General features: G+C 46.4%; 1 protein-coding gene across 1 annotated transcript; it reads left to right on the top strand.

The window, feature by feature from the left end:
* Positions 1-241: 241 nt before the first annotated feature.
* On the top strand, positions 242-14738 carry REELD1 (reeler domain containing 1). The gene is made up of 6 exons (XM_015475372.3): positions 242-644; positions 3291-3513; positions 6720-6883; positions 10385-10727; positions 12147-12210; positions 13039-14738. The coding sequence occupies exons 1-6, from the start codon at positions 437-439 to the stop codon at positions 13642-13644; spliced, it is 1608 nt and encodes a 535-aa protein (XP_015330858.2). The 5' UTR covers positions 242-436; the 3' UTR covers positions 13645-14738.
* The last annotated feature ends 4014 nt before the right edge of the window (positions 14739-18752 follow it).

Genomic DNA, 18752 nt, shown 5'->3' with positions numbered 1-18752 from the left:
TAACTATATTTATTGGTCATTTCCACATTGATTTTTTAAATGCTATTTTAAAGAGATATTCTTTTTTTTAAAGAATGAAGTATAATTGATTTACAGTGTTGTGTTAGTTTCGGGTATACAGCAGAATGATTCAGATATATGTATGTATTCTTATTCAGATTATTTTCCCTTATAGGTTATTACAAAAAGTTGAGTACAATTCCCTGTGTTATTGTAGTAGGCCCTTGTTGGTCATCTCTTTTCTATATAGTAATGTGGCACATCTTTTTTTGATCTTGAGCACTTGCAGTCTGGGAAGTGGGCACCAAAGGTGTCTCAGGGATAAAGGCAGTGTGGGATTCAGTCAGGTCAGGCACAGTCAGAGAGACATCACCTCCTTTTCCTAAATAGCATCTGGATTGAAGCTGCTGTTCCCCGGGACACGGGAGAGGGCAGGATGGGGGTGCCCGCCGCCCTCACAGGCTGGGCCTGTGCCGCCCTCTGCCTGGTGCCCGGCTCCTCCGCCTTTTCCCACGGGGCTGGCGCGGTGGCCTGTGCGGACATGCGACCCAAGCACATTCCAGCCCGGACTCAGAGCCCCGGGACCCACCACATCACCGTCCTCACCGGGAGCTCCTCCTACTCAGCGGGTGCCACGGTTTCAGGTAGGTGTGGGAGAGGCTTTGAGAGACCCCCGACTCCCACCGGGAGCCCCAAGGTCCTAGTGACAAATTCCAAGTTGTGTTTGTCCAAAGCAGGAGTTTCCTGGGCTATAGTTTGGTTTAATCCTAAGAAGAAATTATGTACCCAAGAAAACATGAAATATTTATGGTCTTTTTTTTAGTTTATTTTTTTACTGAAGTATGGTTGATTTACAATGTGATATTAATTTATGCTGTACAGTAAAGTGACTCAGTTCTATATGTATACACATTCTTTTTAATATTCTTTTCCATTATGGTTTATCTCAGGCTACTGAATACAGCTCCCTGTGCTACATGGCAGGACCTGGTCGTTTATCCATTCCGTGTGTACTAGCTTGCACCTGCTAACCCCAACTCCCAGCCCAGCCCTCCTCTACCCGCCCTCCCTTGGCAGCCACAAGTCTGATCTCTACGTCTGTGAGTCTGTTTGACCGTTTCTTTCGTTCCCTCTTTTAGATTCTGCATATAAGTGATATCATATGGTATTTGTCTTTCTCTTTCTGACTTACTGCTGGAGAAGGGGTAGGCTACCCACTCTGGTATTTTTGGGCTTCCCTGTAGCTCAGGTCGGAGAAGGCAATGGCACCCCACTCCAGTACTCTTGCCCGGAAAATCCCATGGATGGAGGAGCCTGGTGGGCCGCAGTCCATGGGGTTGCTAAGAGTTGGACAAGACTCAGCAACTTCACTTTCACTTTTCACTTTCATGCATTGGAGAAGGAAATGGCAACCCACTCCAGTGTTCTTGCCTGGAGAATCCCAGGGACGGGGGAGACTGGTGGGCTGCCGTCTATGGGGTCGCACAGAGTCGGACACGACTGAAGTGACTTAGCAGCAGCAGCAGCAGTAGCAGCAGCAGCAGTAGCTCAGGTGGTAAAGAATCTGCCTGCAATGTGGGAGACGTAGGTTCGATCCCTGGGTTGGGAAGATCCCCTAGAGAAGGGAAAGGCTACCCACTCCAGTATTCTGGCCTGGAGAGTTCCATGGACTGTATAGATCATGGGGTCAGAAAAAAGTGACATGACTGAGCAACTTTCACTTTCACTTATTCAGTATGATGGTCTCTAGTTGCAGCCATAAATCATGATATACTTGCATCATTAAAATCACATAACAAATCTTTTATTGATATTAATCTTTATAGTAGAAGAGGGTACAAACAGCCTTATAAAATTTTTTTTTCTTTATCGTAAGATATAAATATAGTTACCCTGAACAAACACCCCGTATCAAATATGTGTGAGAAACAGACTGTATACCTCCTTATTTAAAACTAAAGTTATTTGAGGGGTGAAAAGAGCATTTCCTGCTGTTTTAGTTCAGGTGCCTAGAAAAGCAGAGTGAGGACTTGTGTGCAGGTGGTTTATTTGGGAAATGACCCAAGAAGCACTGATGAAAAAGAGAGAATGGGTGAAAGGGAAGAAAGAGACACCAATACGGGGCGTGAAAGAGTGGGTTACTGCTGTGGGAAGTACACTGGGATCCAAGCCCATGATGGCCCTTTGAGAAACCACATGACACACGGTTCTGAATCGTCCCTCAGGAGGATGGAGGAAGGGTAGTCAGTGACTGAGGATCGTCCCCCAGGGGTCCCCTTCCCACCATCCCCCCCACCCCCCCCAACGCACACACACACACTTCAGAATCACTCCTGCTTACCTTGGGCCAAGCTCCCAAGGTGCCAGCTGGAAGAAAGCAGCAAAGAAAGTCACTGGTGTTGAAGATGGTAGCTCAGTGCAGCAGCACACCATCTATTTAGCCACAGGGAACTCAAGCACAGCACAGCTGCTGGCTCCACTCTCTTTTGACGGATGCTGCCTCTTTAGATGGGAATTAGAGGTGATAAATGGAAATAAAATGGATTCTCTCTCTATGGTTTTGTCCAATCACGTTGTTCTATTGGTTAGTGTGGGGATTAAAAAAAACACATAAAATATTATCAAGGTACTCCCTCAAAGAGTTGCATGGTTTACAGTCCTAGCACTTCTGAATGAGTGTCCTAGTTTTTCTGTTGTGCTATCAATACTGGTTATACTTACATGTTTTGAAATTTCTTAATAAGATAGGTATAAAGTAGTGTCTCATTTATAGTTGTTTTAACCATTGTGATTGAGCCTGTTTTATTTTCTGTCTCTGTTGGTGATTTTCAGTTTGGTCATCTCTTTTGTTAATTCACTATAACTCTCTGTATAGTTGCCTGTTGTATCTTGCAGATATCTTTCTCCGTTTATCCCTTGTGTTCTGATTTCTTCTATGCTAAGAATTTTAAGAAATCATTTTTTTCCCATTATGGCTACTGAGGTTTGCTTAGAGAGACACTCCTAACTCCAATATTAAAAGCAAAAACCAAAAAAAAAAAAAAAAAAACCAGTAAAAAGCCAAACCATTGTTTCTAGTTCTTTCGTGTTTCGTTTTTACATGTCTTTGTTCCAAACAGAATTTATTTGGGGTGTGAAATAGCCCTTCAACCTTTTTTCCCCCTAATAAATTGTTTACTTTCTGGGCACTGGACTGGTTCTAAGCTTTTTGTTTTGAAAAATACTCATATGAAGTTCCCTAGTGCTGCTCCTTCCAGGATGTTGGCCTTGATGGACGTTTTCTGTTGCAGTGGCCGTGAGGAGCAGTCGTGATTTCATGGGCTTCCTACTCCAGGCCCGAAGAGTGTCTGATCATCAGATAGCTGGCACTTTTGTCTCCATTCCTCCTCATTCCAAACTGATAACTTGCTTTGAAGAGGCTGACACAGTCACCCACGCGGACAAGTCCCGGAAGAGAAACCTGTCGTTCGAGTGGCGGGCCCCTGCCCAGCCCGTGGGGAACATCAGGTTCTTGTAAGAGAGTTAAGTTCTGGGTCTTGGTAACTGAACTTCCACTATGAAGGGAGGGGACTTCACACACTTCCTTGGTTCCTGCCTCCCCCCCGACCCTGCCCTGCACCTTATAATAAGGACAGGGTCACTGGGACTGCCCTTACTAGAGAGTCTATATAGGTGATGAGTTTTTTAAAAAATTGCCCCCAACTCCATTCTGTGTGATTATTCATGGTCTAGGAGTGTGTGATGTCCCTTGTCCCTGGGCATAGATGCACCTTGGCCAGTCTCTCCAGAAAATTCTCACTAGGGGACAAAAGAGCTGTAGGTGGCAAAGTCCAGAGAGAGCCCAGAGACAGAGGCAGGCAGACAGTGGACACTTGCCGGGCCCGGGAGAACTGCTGACAGCTCTGTGCCGCAGCTTCTTGTCCATCACGTGGGTGTGATCATGACAACGCCCGCCTCATGGGCTTGTGTAAAGTCGAAGAGCCAGTGTGTGCCACGTGCGTGAACCAGTTCCTGGCAACCATCAGCTTTATACAAACAGCATCATTCCTCAATGGCATTGTCCTTACTGGCATTGTCCTTCTTTTCAAACATTCACAGGTACCAAGAAAGTGAATTTGTTTGGTTTGGTTTGGTTTTTAGGGAAGGGTTTGTGTCTCCGTGGTAAGGAATCGCTGCCAATGCAGAAGACACAGGTTCGATCCTTGGGTTGGGTGGATTCCTTGGAGGAGGAAATGGCGACCCACTCCAGTATTCTTGCCAAGAAAATCCCATGGACAGAGGAGCCTGACGGGCTGCAGTCCTTGGGGTCACAGTCCATGGTCAGACACGGCAGAGCACACACCGGCGGTGGTGGTTGTCCTCCTTAGGTTCTTTCCCCCACACCCTCATGTGCAGAAGAGGAGGACGTGCCCAAGGGTGGGGGCATCCAGACCCCAGGCTTCCCCTGCAGGCTGTCCCCTCGGCACTAGGGAATGTGAGCGATGAGGTGTGTGGCCCCCACACATCATGGTCCCTTTTCCATCTCTTCCTGGTGCCCTAACACAGCAAGCAGGACAAGCAAGGAGGAAAACACCCATGCCCTGATGACTCTGACCGCCTGGAAAGGCCAGAACCCACCTGATTGTTGGTGTAACTGGCCCCTGCCAGGACTTTGGTTCCAGTTCAAGGTGGTATATGAAACCCTTGGGTCTGTACAATTACTTGTATTTCTCAAAGCTCTTCCATTTCTAGTTTTTAAATTTTCTTTTTTTGCTTTTCATGTATTACTTTATTTTTTTAATTAATTTTTATTGGAGTATAGTTGCTTTACAATGTTGTGTTATTTTCTGCTCTATAGGAAACTGAATCAGCTACATGTATCAGTCAGTTCAGTTCGGTTCAGTCGCTCAGTCGTGTCCGACTCTTTGCGACCCCATGAATCACAGCACGCCAGGCCTCCCTGTCCATCACCAACTCCCGGAGTTCACTCAGACTCATGTCCATCGAGTCGGTGATGCTATCCAGCCATCACATCCTCTGTTGTCCCCTTCTCCTCCTGCCCCCAATCCCTCCCAGCATCAGAGTCTTTTCCAATAAGTCAACTCTTTGCATGAGGTGGCCAAAGTACTGGAGTTTCAGCTTTACATATATACATATGTATATTTTGGATTTTTGTCTCTTTTGCAGATTTTCTTCCCATTTAGGTGACCACAGAGCATGGAGTAGAGTTCCCTGTGCTGTACAGTAGGTTCTCATTAGTTCTCTATTTTATACACAGTACCAATAGTGTATACATGTCAATCCCAATCTTCCTCTGTTTTTAGACTTACCATAGTAGCTTCTCTGTGCAGCAGTGGAAGTAGATCAGAAGCCATGATCTCCACTGACAGGAAAAGGAGCTGCATCACTTATCAGATGCATCTCTGGGTCCTCACATGCCGTCACCCCAGGATCCTTCCCCACCGTAACATCAACATGTTGATGACCCTTTTACCTGCCCACTCTCTGGGTGACTTCAGCTAAATTCATCACATTTTTATGATTGTCTTCTGAATACTTACAGTGAGAAAAATGGTACTTGCCCCAAATCCCTGCTTTGGTGAAATTTGGGGAAGGATGAATAAGATCAAGTCGGTACAGATGGTTTTTACTGAAGAGAGGCATTATGTATTCAAAATATTGTTTAGACTATGAATGATTTATCTCTCATTTTCAATAGCATTTACAACCCCAATAGGATTATACCATTGTACAACAGAATTTTATAAAATTTTCAGTGAACAGTGTAATTCAATTCACGACACACCAGTAATGGTGAATGAGCACAGCTGAAGATGAAACCTTTGGAGTGGACAGTTCTCAGTCAGTTCAGTTCAGTCACTCAGTCATGTCCTACCTCTTTGTGACCCCATGGACTGCACCACGCCAGGCTTCCCTGTCTATCACCAACTCCCAGAATTTGCTCAAACTCATGGCCGTTGAGTCAGTGATGCCATCCAACCATCTCATCATCCTCTGATGTCCCCTTCTCCTCCTGCCTTCGATCTTTCCCAGCATCAGGGTCTTTTCCAATGAGTCAGTTCTTTGCATCAGGTGGCCACAGTATTGGAGTTTCAGCTTCAGCATCATTCCTTCCAATGAATATTCAGGACTGATTTCCTTCAGGATGGACTGGTTGGATCTCCTTGCAGTCCAAGGGACTCTCAAGAGTCTTCTCCAACACCACAGTTCACAAGCATCAATTCTTCAGTGCTCAGCTTTCTTTATAGTGCAACTCTCACATCCATACATGACTACTGGAAAAACCACAGCTTTGACTAGATGGACCTTTGTGGGCAAAATAATGTCTCAGCTTTTTAATATGCTGTCTAGGTTTGTTATAGGTTTTCTTCCAGGGAGCAAGCATCTTTTAATTTCAGTTCTAGACCGAAATTCTAGAAGTTCTAGAAGGGCAGTTCTAGAAGACACTTTTTAGTCAAAATGATTCTTAATGATTATATTTATTCAGGAGAGTAATTGATTTGTACCTGTTGTCTCCTATTTTAATTATTTGCTGCTGTTGAGCTTTTGTTTCTAAAAAGAATGAAGTCGCCCAAGGGAGTAACACGATCATGTACTTCTTTAACTTTATCATGTACTTCTTTAACTTTTCGTTCGTTCTCTCCTTTTTATTAGGATGGCCCGAGGTATGACTTAAGGAAGACCAAATCCTCCCATCACTCTGCTTTCTTTTTCTACAGTTTGTCTGTAGTCCAGTCATATTTCGTTTACTGGGTGAAGATCGAATCATCTGTCGTGTATCAACAGACACACAGCAGAGCCCATTCCGACAGCCATGTGGAGCCTGGCTCGCCAATGCCAGCCTCTGGGCAAAGGCTGGATAACATGGAAGGAGCCATCCCAGGTACCACTTCCCGCCACACTCACCAGCCTGGTTGGCAGTGTTATTTTCACTGTGCCTTACTTTCACTTAAAAGTGACTCCTGCCAGTTTCCAGTTCCAGGGGCACAAGCTATAGACTGCTGTCTTGGGAGTGTCAACAGTTCCTGGGGACGTGATTGCACAGCTGTGGGTGGGGGCTGGGGGGATTGCTTGCAAGTTCAGAATTCACGGCAATGAACACACTCTGTCCCGCTCAACCTCACAGATGAAGCTGGGCCCTGGAGCGCGGCACTTGAGCTGCAAAATCAAAAAATAGCCACACGCCTCCTCCCACCACCCCCCTCCACCTAATCAATTTCCACAGTATTTTACCCATTTTTCCTGGACCTCTGAGACTAAATGGGGAGCACCAGAAATAATCCTTTCTTTTTCTTTTTAAAATAAAAGCTCATCCAATTTTGATTGTTACTTTCTGAGGTAGGTAGATGGCTCTTTGCAGCTTGGGTTGGAGAACAGAATCAGGCTGTTGTAATGGCAATGGATTTTTTTCCAGGCTCACCACGTGACTTTAGATTCGATTGGTCCATGAACTTCTGAAAAAACAAATAAAAATAGACAATGAAAAAAAACAAACACCTAAGCAGCTAGAGAATGTCTGACCTATCTGAAGATTCGTGGTGAAGTGGAACTTATTTTCATTATTTATTTCTATTTAAGTGCTCTGAACAGGTGCCTTCATAAAGGCATCCAATCACTTGTACAGAAGAGCCAAACTTTAAACCATTTGATCCCATCTTCCTATATTCTTTCTTTTATTCCAAGCTAACATGATAAGGCCAGCACATGATTTGAATCCCTGACTTTGCTAGTCCAGCAGATCCAGGATCAGAGCCAACCCAGGGCCACCCTCTGCCTATGACCAAAACCTTTGTCTTCTCCCCACTGCCCGGCACAGCTCCTCCAACCTCTCCGCCTAGATGCTCCTAAAAGCAGAGAAAAGCTCTCAGGATCTGAGAGGGTGGCCTTAAGAAGACCTGCAAACCAACATGGGTTTGAAGTCTCCTGTATCACGTTATCAATCATGCAAATGTTGCATTTGGATCCCAAGCATGGGTGGGGATCCCTGGTGGCTCAGATGGTCAAGAATCTGCCTGCAGTGCAGGAGACCTGGGTTCAATCCCTGGTGCAGGAAGACCCCCTGGAGAAGGGAATGGCTACCCACTCCAGTATTCTTACATGGAGAATTCCATGGACAGAGGAGCTTGACGGGTTACAGTCCTTGGGGTCGCAGAGAGTCAGACATGACCGAGTGTTTGAAGTTGAACAGGAGTGAAAATGAGGCTTCAGGAAGACGGGTCCTGTTGATTCTGCAAAGTCTCTCTGATGGGCGACCCTGCTGGGCACCTTGTCCCCCGGGGCTGGCAGACTCCAGTCTGAGCAGCTGCAGGGTCAACACTTGATCAAGTTGCTCATACTCCTTCCTCTGCTCCTGCCTGTCATCCAACCCATTCCTCTACACAAATCCCAGTGCTTCCCAGAGGAAAAACGTGTGTGTACACGCACATGCATTGGGAGAGGTGTCATTTAACAAATTGGAGTGAATTGCTTTAACTGTAAGAGGACTTCAGTAGGTAAATGGGAATGATGAGTTTTCCCATGGGAAAATAGCATATTGTATTTCTCAAACTTATTTTCCAACAGAGCTCTGGGACTCTTTAGGGTCCTATCTGACCCCACTGGGCATGACATACTTTTATGTCTCCATGTTTGCCTCCTGACATTTCCTTAGACGGAACTGCTCCTTCTGATGAACTGTTTACCTTCCAAGCGGCAGTTCCGATGTCTCCTTTGATCCTTTGTGAACCTCTGCCCCTTGCTTCTTGGTAGGCAAATGTAATTGCTTTCTTTAGCTCTGGTATTAAAGCTCTGACCACACTGTGATTTATAAGGTTGGGCAAGCAGGAGTCTGTCCTCCTAGGTTTTGAGTTCAGAAGCAACCGTTCACAACCTGCATCATCACTTCTGCATCCCCAGCACCCGGAACAAGGCCCAGCACGCAGTGGGTCTGCAGGAAGCATCTGAATGCATTCAGAGTTCAGGCAGGAGTTAAAAGGGTCATGATTTTTGCTAAATTCTGTGTGTCTGTGTACGCTTTCTTTATTTTTCACTTCAGTCTCCCTATTTTTGAGTAATAAAGGCGTAAGAACAAAGTGTCACAGTTTTTTGTTATCGTTGTTCAATGCAACCCAGTTAGAGCCCTGGCCACAGAAACTTCTGCCAGCACTCTCTTTGTGAACAGCATGGTCGCCCTGCTGACCACCGTGGTGAGCACTTAGCGCACTTTGCATCTGAACCAGGCCCTGTGCTCCACGCACCTACATCAGTGATTGCACGGTCCTGCTCTCAGCAGTTCTATGCCCCACAGACTATTATTGGTCTCATTTTGCAAAGAAGAAACTGACACTCTGGAGGCCTCCGCCTGGACAGGGTATTCAGGAATTGGCAGAGTAAAGAGCTGAAGCCAGACGATGACTCCAAACCTGTGGCTGGCTGTTTGCTGCCCTGTTTCCGATGCTCTGGGCCGTCATGTCCACTCATCACAGATGGGAGAGGAGACAGGGGAGGGCAGTGATCCCGCCTCTGTCCATAACAGGGATCAGAGTCCCTGTCATCACGGGGGAAACTTTTAGCATTAATCCCATGGCAAGAAAGACCTAGAGCTTCAAAAAGAAATCTGGTTTTTGTAGGATCCCACCCTTTTTCTTAGCAAGAAGCAGTTTGGGGCAGAAGTAAGAAAACAGAGTGGTCACCGTGGTTTCTATTTTCTCTGGTTGGTGACTGTTAAGAATGCACAAGCCCAGGGACTTCCCTGATGGTCTAGGGGCTGACTCCAGGCTCCCAGTACTGGGGGTCTGGGTTTGACCCCTCGTCGGGGAACTAGATCCCACATACCGCAACTAAGTGTTTGAATGCTGCAACTAAGACCCGAAGCAGTTAAATAAATAAATCTTTTTTTTTTTTTAAAAGGATGCACAAGCCCAGAAGGGCTAGGAGCTTACTCTTTAAGAAAAAAAACAAACAAACAAGAAAAGCTGGGTGCTTAGTCAGGGATTTCTATTGCTGCTTAGTCAGGGGTTTCTATTACTGAGCAGATGATCATTTTGTGAGTGCTAAGTCGCTTCAGTTGTGTCCAACTCTTTGTTACCCTGGACTGTAGCCCGCCAGGCTCCTCTGTCCATGGGATTCTCCAGGCAAGAACACTGGAGTGGATCGCCATGTCTTTCTCCAGGAGACCTTCTTGACCTGGGGATCGAAGCCCCATCTCTTACGTCTCCTGCATTGGCAGGCAGGTTCTTTACCACTAAGGCTATCTGGGATGCTCCAGACAATCTTTAATTGGTGCTTCTGAGTGGTTCACACTTGACGGTCTGTCCTCAGGCACCTCAAAGACTCGGGCATTCAGCCCATGGTCCTAGCTGTGTGCTAATCAACACAAGGATGATTTCTCCCTCTTTCTTTGCAGTGTCTCTGGGCCTCCACTTGGCTCCCAGTCTCCCCATCACCCTTCAGCAGCGCACAGATGTCTCTGCTACAGCCGTAACTGGAGCTGGAGAAGAGGACAGTTTAGATCCTGTTCCCATCAGTGTTGGGGTGACAGAGTTCCTCGGGGCTGCAGAGACTCCATTCCAAGCATCTTCACACACAGCTGCTGTAGTCAGCGATGGCCATCACCCCAGCAGGGACAGCAGCCCAACCCTGGAACCATCCCTGGAACCATCCCTGGGTGTCCGGGGTCTGGAGAGGCTTGTGGCCCTCAGGGGCTTCTCCGCAGAGAGCTTCGCTTCCGGCTTCAGCACCTGCCACAGGTGATTGATCAGGGGGTAGGCCATTCGGGACAGGTGGTGGGGTGAAACCAAACACAAGGGTGCCAAGGAAATGTAACCTTCCTGCTATCAGACAGAAAAAGATCTCAACCGTATTTACTCTTAAGTGCATGAGAAGCACTCATTGCAGAAGGGCTGGGTAGGTAGATTATCTTGGGAAACTGCTGTTTTGGCTGAGGTCTCTGAGATGCTGCTATAAATAAAATATAAATGTAGGTTACATATTTAGATAAGTAAAATTATAAGTATATACTATATAAGGTATATAAATCAATACAAGGATTCAGTGGGTCTTTGCTGCCATCCTCACTCGCCTCCCTCTCCATTCCCTCTGCAGCCCCGGACTGCAAACTCCAGTATTTCCAAGAAATATAATGTTATCAGTATACACAACAGTGATAGGAAGCATAGCCTTTTGATTATCATACTAAGGGAATTAAGTCAGACAGAGGAAGACAAATATCATATGATATTGCTTATATGTGGAATCTAAAAAAACTAATATAAACAAACTTATTTACAAAACAGAAACAAATTCACAGACTTAGAAAATGAATTTATGGTTACCAGGGGTGAGGGGTGAGGAGAGGGACAGATTGGGATTTGGGGATTGACATGTACACACTGCTGTATTTAAAATAGATAACCAACAAGGACCTGTTGTATAGCACAGGGAATTCTACTCAATATTTTGTAATAATCTAAATGGGGAAAGAATTTGAAAAGGAATAGATAGGTGTATAACTGAATCACTTTGTTGCATACCTGAAGCTAACACAACATTGTTGATAGACTCTGTGTGCTGTGCTGTGGTTAATTGCTCAGTCATGTCTAACTCTTTGGGACCCCATGGACTGTAGCTTGCCAGGCTCCTGGGGATTCTCCAGGCAAGAATACTGGAGTGGATTGCCATGCCCTCTTCTGGGGGATCTTCCCAACCCAGAGATAGAACCCAGGTGTCCCACATTGCAGGTGGATTCTTTACGGTCTGAGTCAACAGGAATACTGGACCGAGTAGCCTATCCCTTCTCCAGGGGATCTTCCCGACCCAGGAATTGAACCGGAGTCTCCTGTATTGCAGGCGGATTCTTTACCAGCTGAGCTACCAGGGAAGCCTGTTAATGGACTCTACTCCAATACAAAATAAAAGTTAAAATAAACAAGTAAAGAAATTTCTAAAGGAAAAAACAAACAATAAAACATGGAGGCAAAGTAGGTAGGCAGGGAGAGAGATAAAATAAGATTAGTCATGAAGTGATAATTTTTGAACCTGGGTGGTACATATCTGGGGGTTCATTACATTATTCTACATTTTTATTCTGAAGATTTTTATAATAAAAGGTAAGGAAAAAACCCAAATACTCAGTGACTCCTTCTCGGCTTTTTTTCTCTTCCTTTTAGGACTCAGAATGATCCAAGCTTTGATTCACTGGAAACTTGTCTGCCCTCGGATAGGGATGAACAGGTAACAGCCACGCTGTACACAGGCAGTGGGTATGATATTTTTGATTCCAGAGTGGGAAGTTCCACACTAGGTGATCATAGCTATTAGACTAGTAACCAAAATCGGTGAGAAGGAGGCCAGGGTGTGATGTATACACAGCATTTTTTTCTCAATCAATACCAGCCTTTCCATTATCCACAGTGTCTCTGAAGTTATTGGCAATTACAGAAACTGGTGGTTTTCCCAATTACAGATCACTGGTGGTGATATGTTTTCCCACTTAGCTTTGGTTAATAATTCCTCTCTCCTCTTCCCCCACCATCTCCTTTATAACATTGGCCTCAAAATACCATGTATGGTCCCAGAGGTTAGATCAATGGGCAGTATAAAATATACATGGTCAATGATTTACTGTTTCTTTGAAGTCTTAAAAGGAACACAAAATAAAACATGGTATAATATCCTTACTCAAATTTATAGGAGCCTATAGCAAGCTTCAGTGGTCCTTTTTGCGAGGGTCTTAGCATCAAAAGACACACTCAGAGCTTTCAGCCGTTGGAGATGACGGTCACCTATATCGTCCTGGACCCTCTAATAGGACCTTGTGTTTATGGGACCTCCATGCTGTCTTGGGGGGGTTTCCATTAGTCTCCTTGTCCCCATCAATAACAAGTGCATATTTATCTGCTTGGATGTTTTCCTCTGAGCTCTTTTAAGAGCAGGCATGAGGCTGGGTTTTCAGCTGCTGCCTGGGGTTCTTTAAGGAAGTTGGGGTAGTTGCAAAGTTCAACAGCTGCTTGGAGGGAAGACTAGCTTCTTTGATTTTTCTTTTTCCCTTTGCTTTTCTAGGACAAGATGAAGGCCTCTAATAGGACAGTGATGAGGCCTCCTTTGTACACTGTCCATCTCCCCCATCCTCACCTCTGGTCCTCCAGGGCACTCACTGGACATGGGGCCGGGGCAGCCCAGCCAACTCCTGCCCTCCACACCTCTGCCACCTCCAGGCCCACCACTGCTGATGGCCAGTTAGAGGCATCAAGACCCTCTGCCAGCTTCCTGCCTCGGTCAAAGCACAAGGAGCGCGGAGTGGAGGAGGGCAATGGAGCGGCTGGGGTGGGGGACCCCAGGAAGACCAATCTAAGACCTGAGCTCGGGCAGGACGGAGCCAGGGCCCCGTGGGGGATCCAGCTCAGGACCCTGCAGCTGGGTATCCTGCTCTGCCTCTTGGCCGTGCTGGGCATGGCCGTGGTTGTTGGCCTTCGTTACCTGCACGCCCAGTCTTGCCGCAGGCAGATGGAGGTGTCCTTTTGTGAGCCTGCCGGGGATGCGGTTGCCACGATTGACGGTGGTGAGACCGTGCACGTCCGGAGAATTGGAGACAACAGTTTTGTTTTGGTCGAAGGGGAATGCAACTGGGTTGCTCCCTCTGTGGGCAGCAAGAAAACAGTCCCCTGAGAAAATCGTGGTCCCAGGCCTCTCTGGGTTCCCCCTGCATCCTGTAGAGAGTCTCAGCCAGAACAGACCTACTGAGAATAGTTGATTCGAACAGCGATTCACTGTGCACCCACCCCCCACCCCTGTCAGGGAGCAGTTAGTAGAGGAAGCAGCACAAGGACCGTTCTATCATCAGAGGGAATTCTTCCCCAGCTTTGTTGTCTTAACATCTGTAATTTAGCTGCCTTTTTTTTTCTTCTCGCAATTAGACGTTCTGTTTGAAGACTTAAACCCAACACAATGAATATTGTATAACCTGCTCATTAACTAGACTCCCGTGGCCGCCGAGCTTCCTCCGTTGCCTTAAGGAACCTGCAGAAATAGAACTTCTGTCCCTCCTCAGCGTTATCAGCCTCATCCCTCTAACTCTTTGAAAAAAATAGCAACGGCGGAGTTGTGTCTCCTTCAGCCCTCCCTTTGCCTCGCCAAGCCACCCCCCAGAGAAGTCTTGTTTTTCCAAACCAGAGTTCAAAGTTGGCTCTGATGTGGTCGACTGGGTGAGTGCAAAGGTATTTTGCCTTCCAGGAAACTCAGACATGTGGCAAATCTGCCATGGAAATTGGTCAAAGGCAAGGAAGATTTTAGAGAGTTTGATTGGCACATCTGTGGAGAAATGTACATGCAGCACGAGGCCTTAAACCCGAGAGAGGGGTAAGCAAACCTCCTTTTCAGGTGTAAATGGATCTGAGATCTCCCATCCATTTACACTTGATGAGAGACTAAGTAGCCCACCAACTAGCAGACTTCTTGCCTTTGCCAAAGGTCAGGCTGAAAAATAAATGATAATACCAGCACAGTTTTAAGAGCCTTTATCTGTTTAAGAAAGCATGATGGATGGAGACCATTGTGACTTTATGAAGATCACTTTGATTTAGCAAGAGTTCCATAGATACCAAATGGGTTCGAATAAAACTCTTGAATATGGTCACCTAATATAACACATGAGAATTAGCTGCCTTTTCAGAGGTAAACCTACTACAGAGTCAAGGTCCATTTTAATGTGGAAACAAAAGCACTATAAATTTGGAAATGATATTTCCTGATTGAGTAGCTAAATTGTGTAGGTTGTGCCAAGAACTGTACATATATCCTCACACTGAGCTCCTAAAAGAACTTCATGAGGAATAAGTTCAGTAATTTGCCAAAGAGAAAGAGACATTCGTGACATTGCAACTCAATAACAACAACAAAAAAAATCAGGTGTGTAGGAAAGGGCTACTTCTGTTTCCAGCCTGTTAGCTCGCTGGGCATCAGCTCCAAGACTCCGTCCTCCCAGATTCTAGCGTAGACACATCTGTCCCTTGGCTTCAGGCAAGTACCTCAACGGGCACACAGAGACCTCGGAGCGTGTGCGTGTGCTAAGTTGCTCCATCCTGTCTGACTCTTTGCGACCCCATGGACTGTAGCTGGCCAGGCTCCTCTGTCCATGGGATTCTCCAGGCCAGAACAGTAGGGTGGGTAGCCATTCCCTTCTCCAGAAGATCTTCGCAACCCAGAAACTGAACCCTTGTCTCCTGCATTGCAGGCAGATTCTTTACTGTCAGAGCCACCAGGGAAGAGACCTAGATGATTGTGTTCATAAATGGAGGTATTCTAGAAATGCTGTGGAGAGAGACACCTGTACTGCACTCCTATGGGGACCACAGAAATCCATCCCACATACCCCACCCTCCCCAGAGATGCCCTCTCCCCAAGATTCAGACGAGACATCTCACTAGTGGGGAACTCCCATCTGGCCACGTCACATCAGACCTGGGTGCATCACATATACACTCCCTTCCAGATCTTTCCTGTCCAAGAGGATATCATCCTGTGGGAAAAGGCTGTTTTGCTTATCCCTTACTATGAAATGAACTACCCCTTAACTCAGTGCTTTGAAACTGCCTACTGCTGATGGTCTCATGTGGTGCTGGGGTTGCCTGGGCTCAGTTGGGCAGTTCTTCTGCTCGGCATGTGGTCCAATGGGCTGGAATATCCCAGGTGACTCACGCAGGGTGCTGGCAGTTCGTGCTGGCTGCCAGCTGGGCACTCACTGGGTCCATTGATGAATATGAGAAACAGTTTGCATCTCTGTTTTGTGGCTTCCTACTACCTGGTGGCTGGGTTCCCAGAGAGCGTGTCCCAGGCTGACAAAATCAGAAGCTGGGCTCTTGGAAGGCCTGGCCTGGGAAGTAACATGGTTGCACTCCTGTCGTGTTCTGGTGGTCACACAGCAGGTCACAGTGATTCACAGACCTCATTCTTCCAAGGGAAGGGCAACAGATTCCCACTTTTCAAAGAAAGAAGTGAAAAAAGGAGTTGAAGATGTGTTTAACTCACTGCACCGCCGATTAGACTGCTGACCTGCCACAGGGCTGGCATAGGAGGACAGTCTGCTCATCTCCAGGATATGCCGTGGGTCACCCTCCCGTCAAAGCCTCAAAGGGGCTAAGGGAAGCGTCCAGGTTTTAGGATTCGTTTTTTGGCTGTGCCTTGAGGTTTGCAGGATCTTCGTTTCCTGAGCAGGTATTAAACCCAGGCCACCAGTGAAAGTGCAGAATCCTAACCGCTGGATTGCCAGGAATTCCCCAGGCTCTAGGGTTTAGGCACCTCTTCCCCTGGCTGGGAACCCCACGTCAGGCACGCTAGTGAATGTGCACAAGAGCCAGCCAGGCCTCTGAGCCTCCGCTTCCTCGTCAGAGATCAATGGATCACAGAACGATTTACCTCTTCTGGCTGTTGTGAAGATTAAACACATGTTAAGTACTTAGCAGTCTCTAACTAATCGACTTGTTATTGTTATCAAGGTCATTCTGCAGCTGCAGCACTATCTTTAAATCTAGTCCATTTAAAGAAATCCTGTGGCCACCCAAACCAAGATCCAATCCACGACAACTCCTCCCGCTGCGGCCCCACTGCCCCAGCACAGCTGATGGTGGTACCACTTCTTTGGTTGTCATGGCAGCCACTGGCCACAGTTCCTGCGGGGGGTCAGACATTATTGCTGAGACATTCTGAGTAAACTCTTTTTTGGCAAAGGTGGCTGGAGTCTCCAGGCCTGAAGTCAGGACACATAAAACCCCTCTGTCACAGTGATCTTTAAGGTCCTCTAAGCCTGACTTCAGAGAAACCCTAGAGAGGAGCGAGTAGGAAGTGTTGACTTAACCTGAAGCTACTAACTAGAGCACAAAGCCCTGAGAAGTTAGGCAGAGGACTCCAATGCAGCATCTTAAAAAGAGCCGTTTTTGTTTTGTGGAAGCAGCTACAGAATTGTTCAGCCAACCACTTCTTGGAGGGGAAGGCGGTTTGGGGCTAAACACACATTTCAGGGATAATAACAGAAAAACAATTGCTGAAAACTCTATTTTAAACAAATGGTTTAACATCTATTGTGCTAATTTCATAATCACAGATCAGGAGTAGGGGTGGATCTTAACCTTTTTACATCCACAAACTATTTCTGATATCTCTAATTAATTTCTCCCCTTGGATACAATGATTTTGGAAAATCACAACTTAACGTTTAACCGTAGCCTGGCTGAGCTTGCTCACTGTCAAGGCTGTCTGGATTAATTTGCTGTTACAATGTTTGTTTTCTTTTTTAGAAAAATTCTAATTAACAACAACAAAAAAAATGGGTCAACAAGCCAGTAAATATTTAAACAAGTGTCACGTTTCATTTGAAAAGTTGTCTGAAAAGAGCTGGCAATTTATGAATAAATTATAGATAGCATACCCTCTTCCAGTCTTGGACTTCCGGTATTAAAAAGAGATCCCAGTCTTTCTGGAACGCAGGCTCTGTGATTTGACTTCACACCACTCCAAACTACCCCCCCCTTCTAAAAATGGTGCGTGGCAAGGAATTTCTCCTATCCAAGTGAAATGAACTTGCATCCATTTGCTTTATTAAGCTTGAGAATTTCTCCCTGCTTTCAGGGAGCTATTCAGAACTCAGCTCCATCTGGCCTTTGCTATGCTATGCTATGCTAAGTCACTTCAGTCGTGTCCGACTCTGTGTGACCCCATAGACGGCAGCCCACCAGGCTCCCCCGTCCCTGGGATTCTCCAGGCAAGAACACTGGAGTGGGTTGCCATTTCCTTCTCCAATGCATGAAAGTGAAAAGAGAAAGTGAAGTCGCTCAGTCGTGTCCGACTCTTAGCGACCCCATGGACTGCAGCCTACCAGGCTCCTCTGTCCGTGGGAGTTTCCAGGCAAGAGTACTGGAGTGGGGTGCCATTGCCTTCTCTGGTTTGCAAAACCAGCCATAATCATCTCTGACTTAGAATGTCAGGAAGGCCTTGATGAAAAAAAGTAGGCTGATGTTTTTTGAGTTTGTTCTGTTCTGTTTTGGGGGTCACACCATGTGGCATGCGGGATCTTAGTTCCCCCACCAGGGATGGAGCCTGCGCTCCCTGCGTTGGAAGTGTGGAGTCTTAACTAGTGGACCGCCAGGGAAGCCCCTTTGTTCCGTTCTTTAAATGCAAAAACAAAATGTGAACATTTTGAGACTCTGCTCCTTTGAGCAGATGGGTGGAGTGGCCAAGACAACTGAAATCTGGGAAATGCTTTTTGGTTTCTGCATTTCACTTTTAAAACATAAATCCTTTCTTGCTGTGCTGTCTCTGCGTTCCCTAATGGCTCTCCATCTTACTCAGAATAAAACCTCTACAGCCGAACTGGGTTGACCAGGTACTATGAGACCTGGGACCACCTTCTTGCACATTCCCAGAGTTTTCAAGAATGGTCCAGGGATGCAGCACAGCCCCATCCACCTCCCTTGGCCGGGCGTCTCTTGTGGTTTGAAGCCCCGTTCCCTCCAGACATCCGCGGCCTTCAGCATCGTGCTCCCACGTCCTCTCATGACCACTGTCCCCCTCCCCACTCTCTGCGCCCCTCCCTGCTTCCTAATATTGACATCACTTCTTACCTCCCAAGTGTATGCCTTCATTCACTTGTGTGTTTTCTGACTCTCCTCAACGAGGATGCTTCATAAAGGCAGAGAAAATTGCTCTGTTCCTTGTTATTTCCCCAGCACCTAGAATTGTTCGCAGTCTGCAGTAAGTCATCAATAACTAATGAGGGAGTGAAA

This window comes from Bos taurus, chromosome 17 (assembly GCF_002263795.3).
Source record: "Bos taurus isolate L1 Dominette 01449 registration number 42190680 breed Hereford chromosome 17, ARS-UCD2.0, whole genome shotgun sequence".
Taxonomy (NCBI): Eukaryota; Metazoa; Chordata; class Mammalia; order Artiodactyla; family Bovidae; genus Bos; species Bos taurus.
This window is presented reverse-complemented; position numbering and strand designations above follow the sequence as displayed.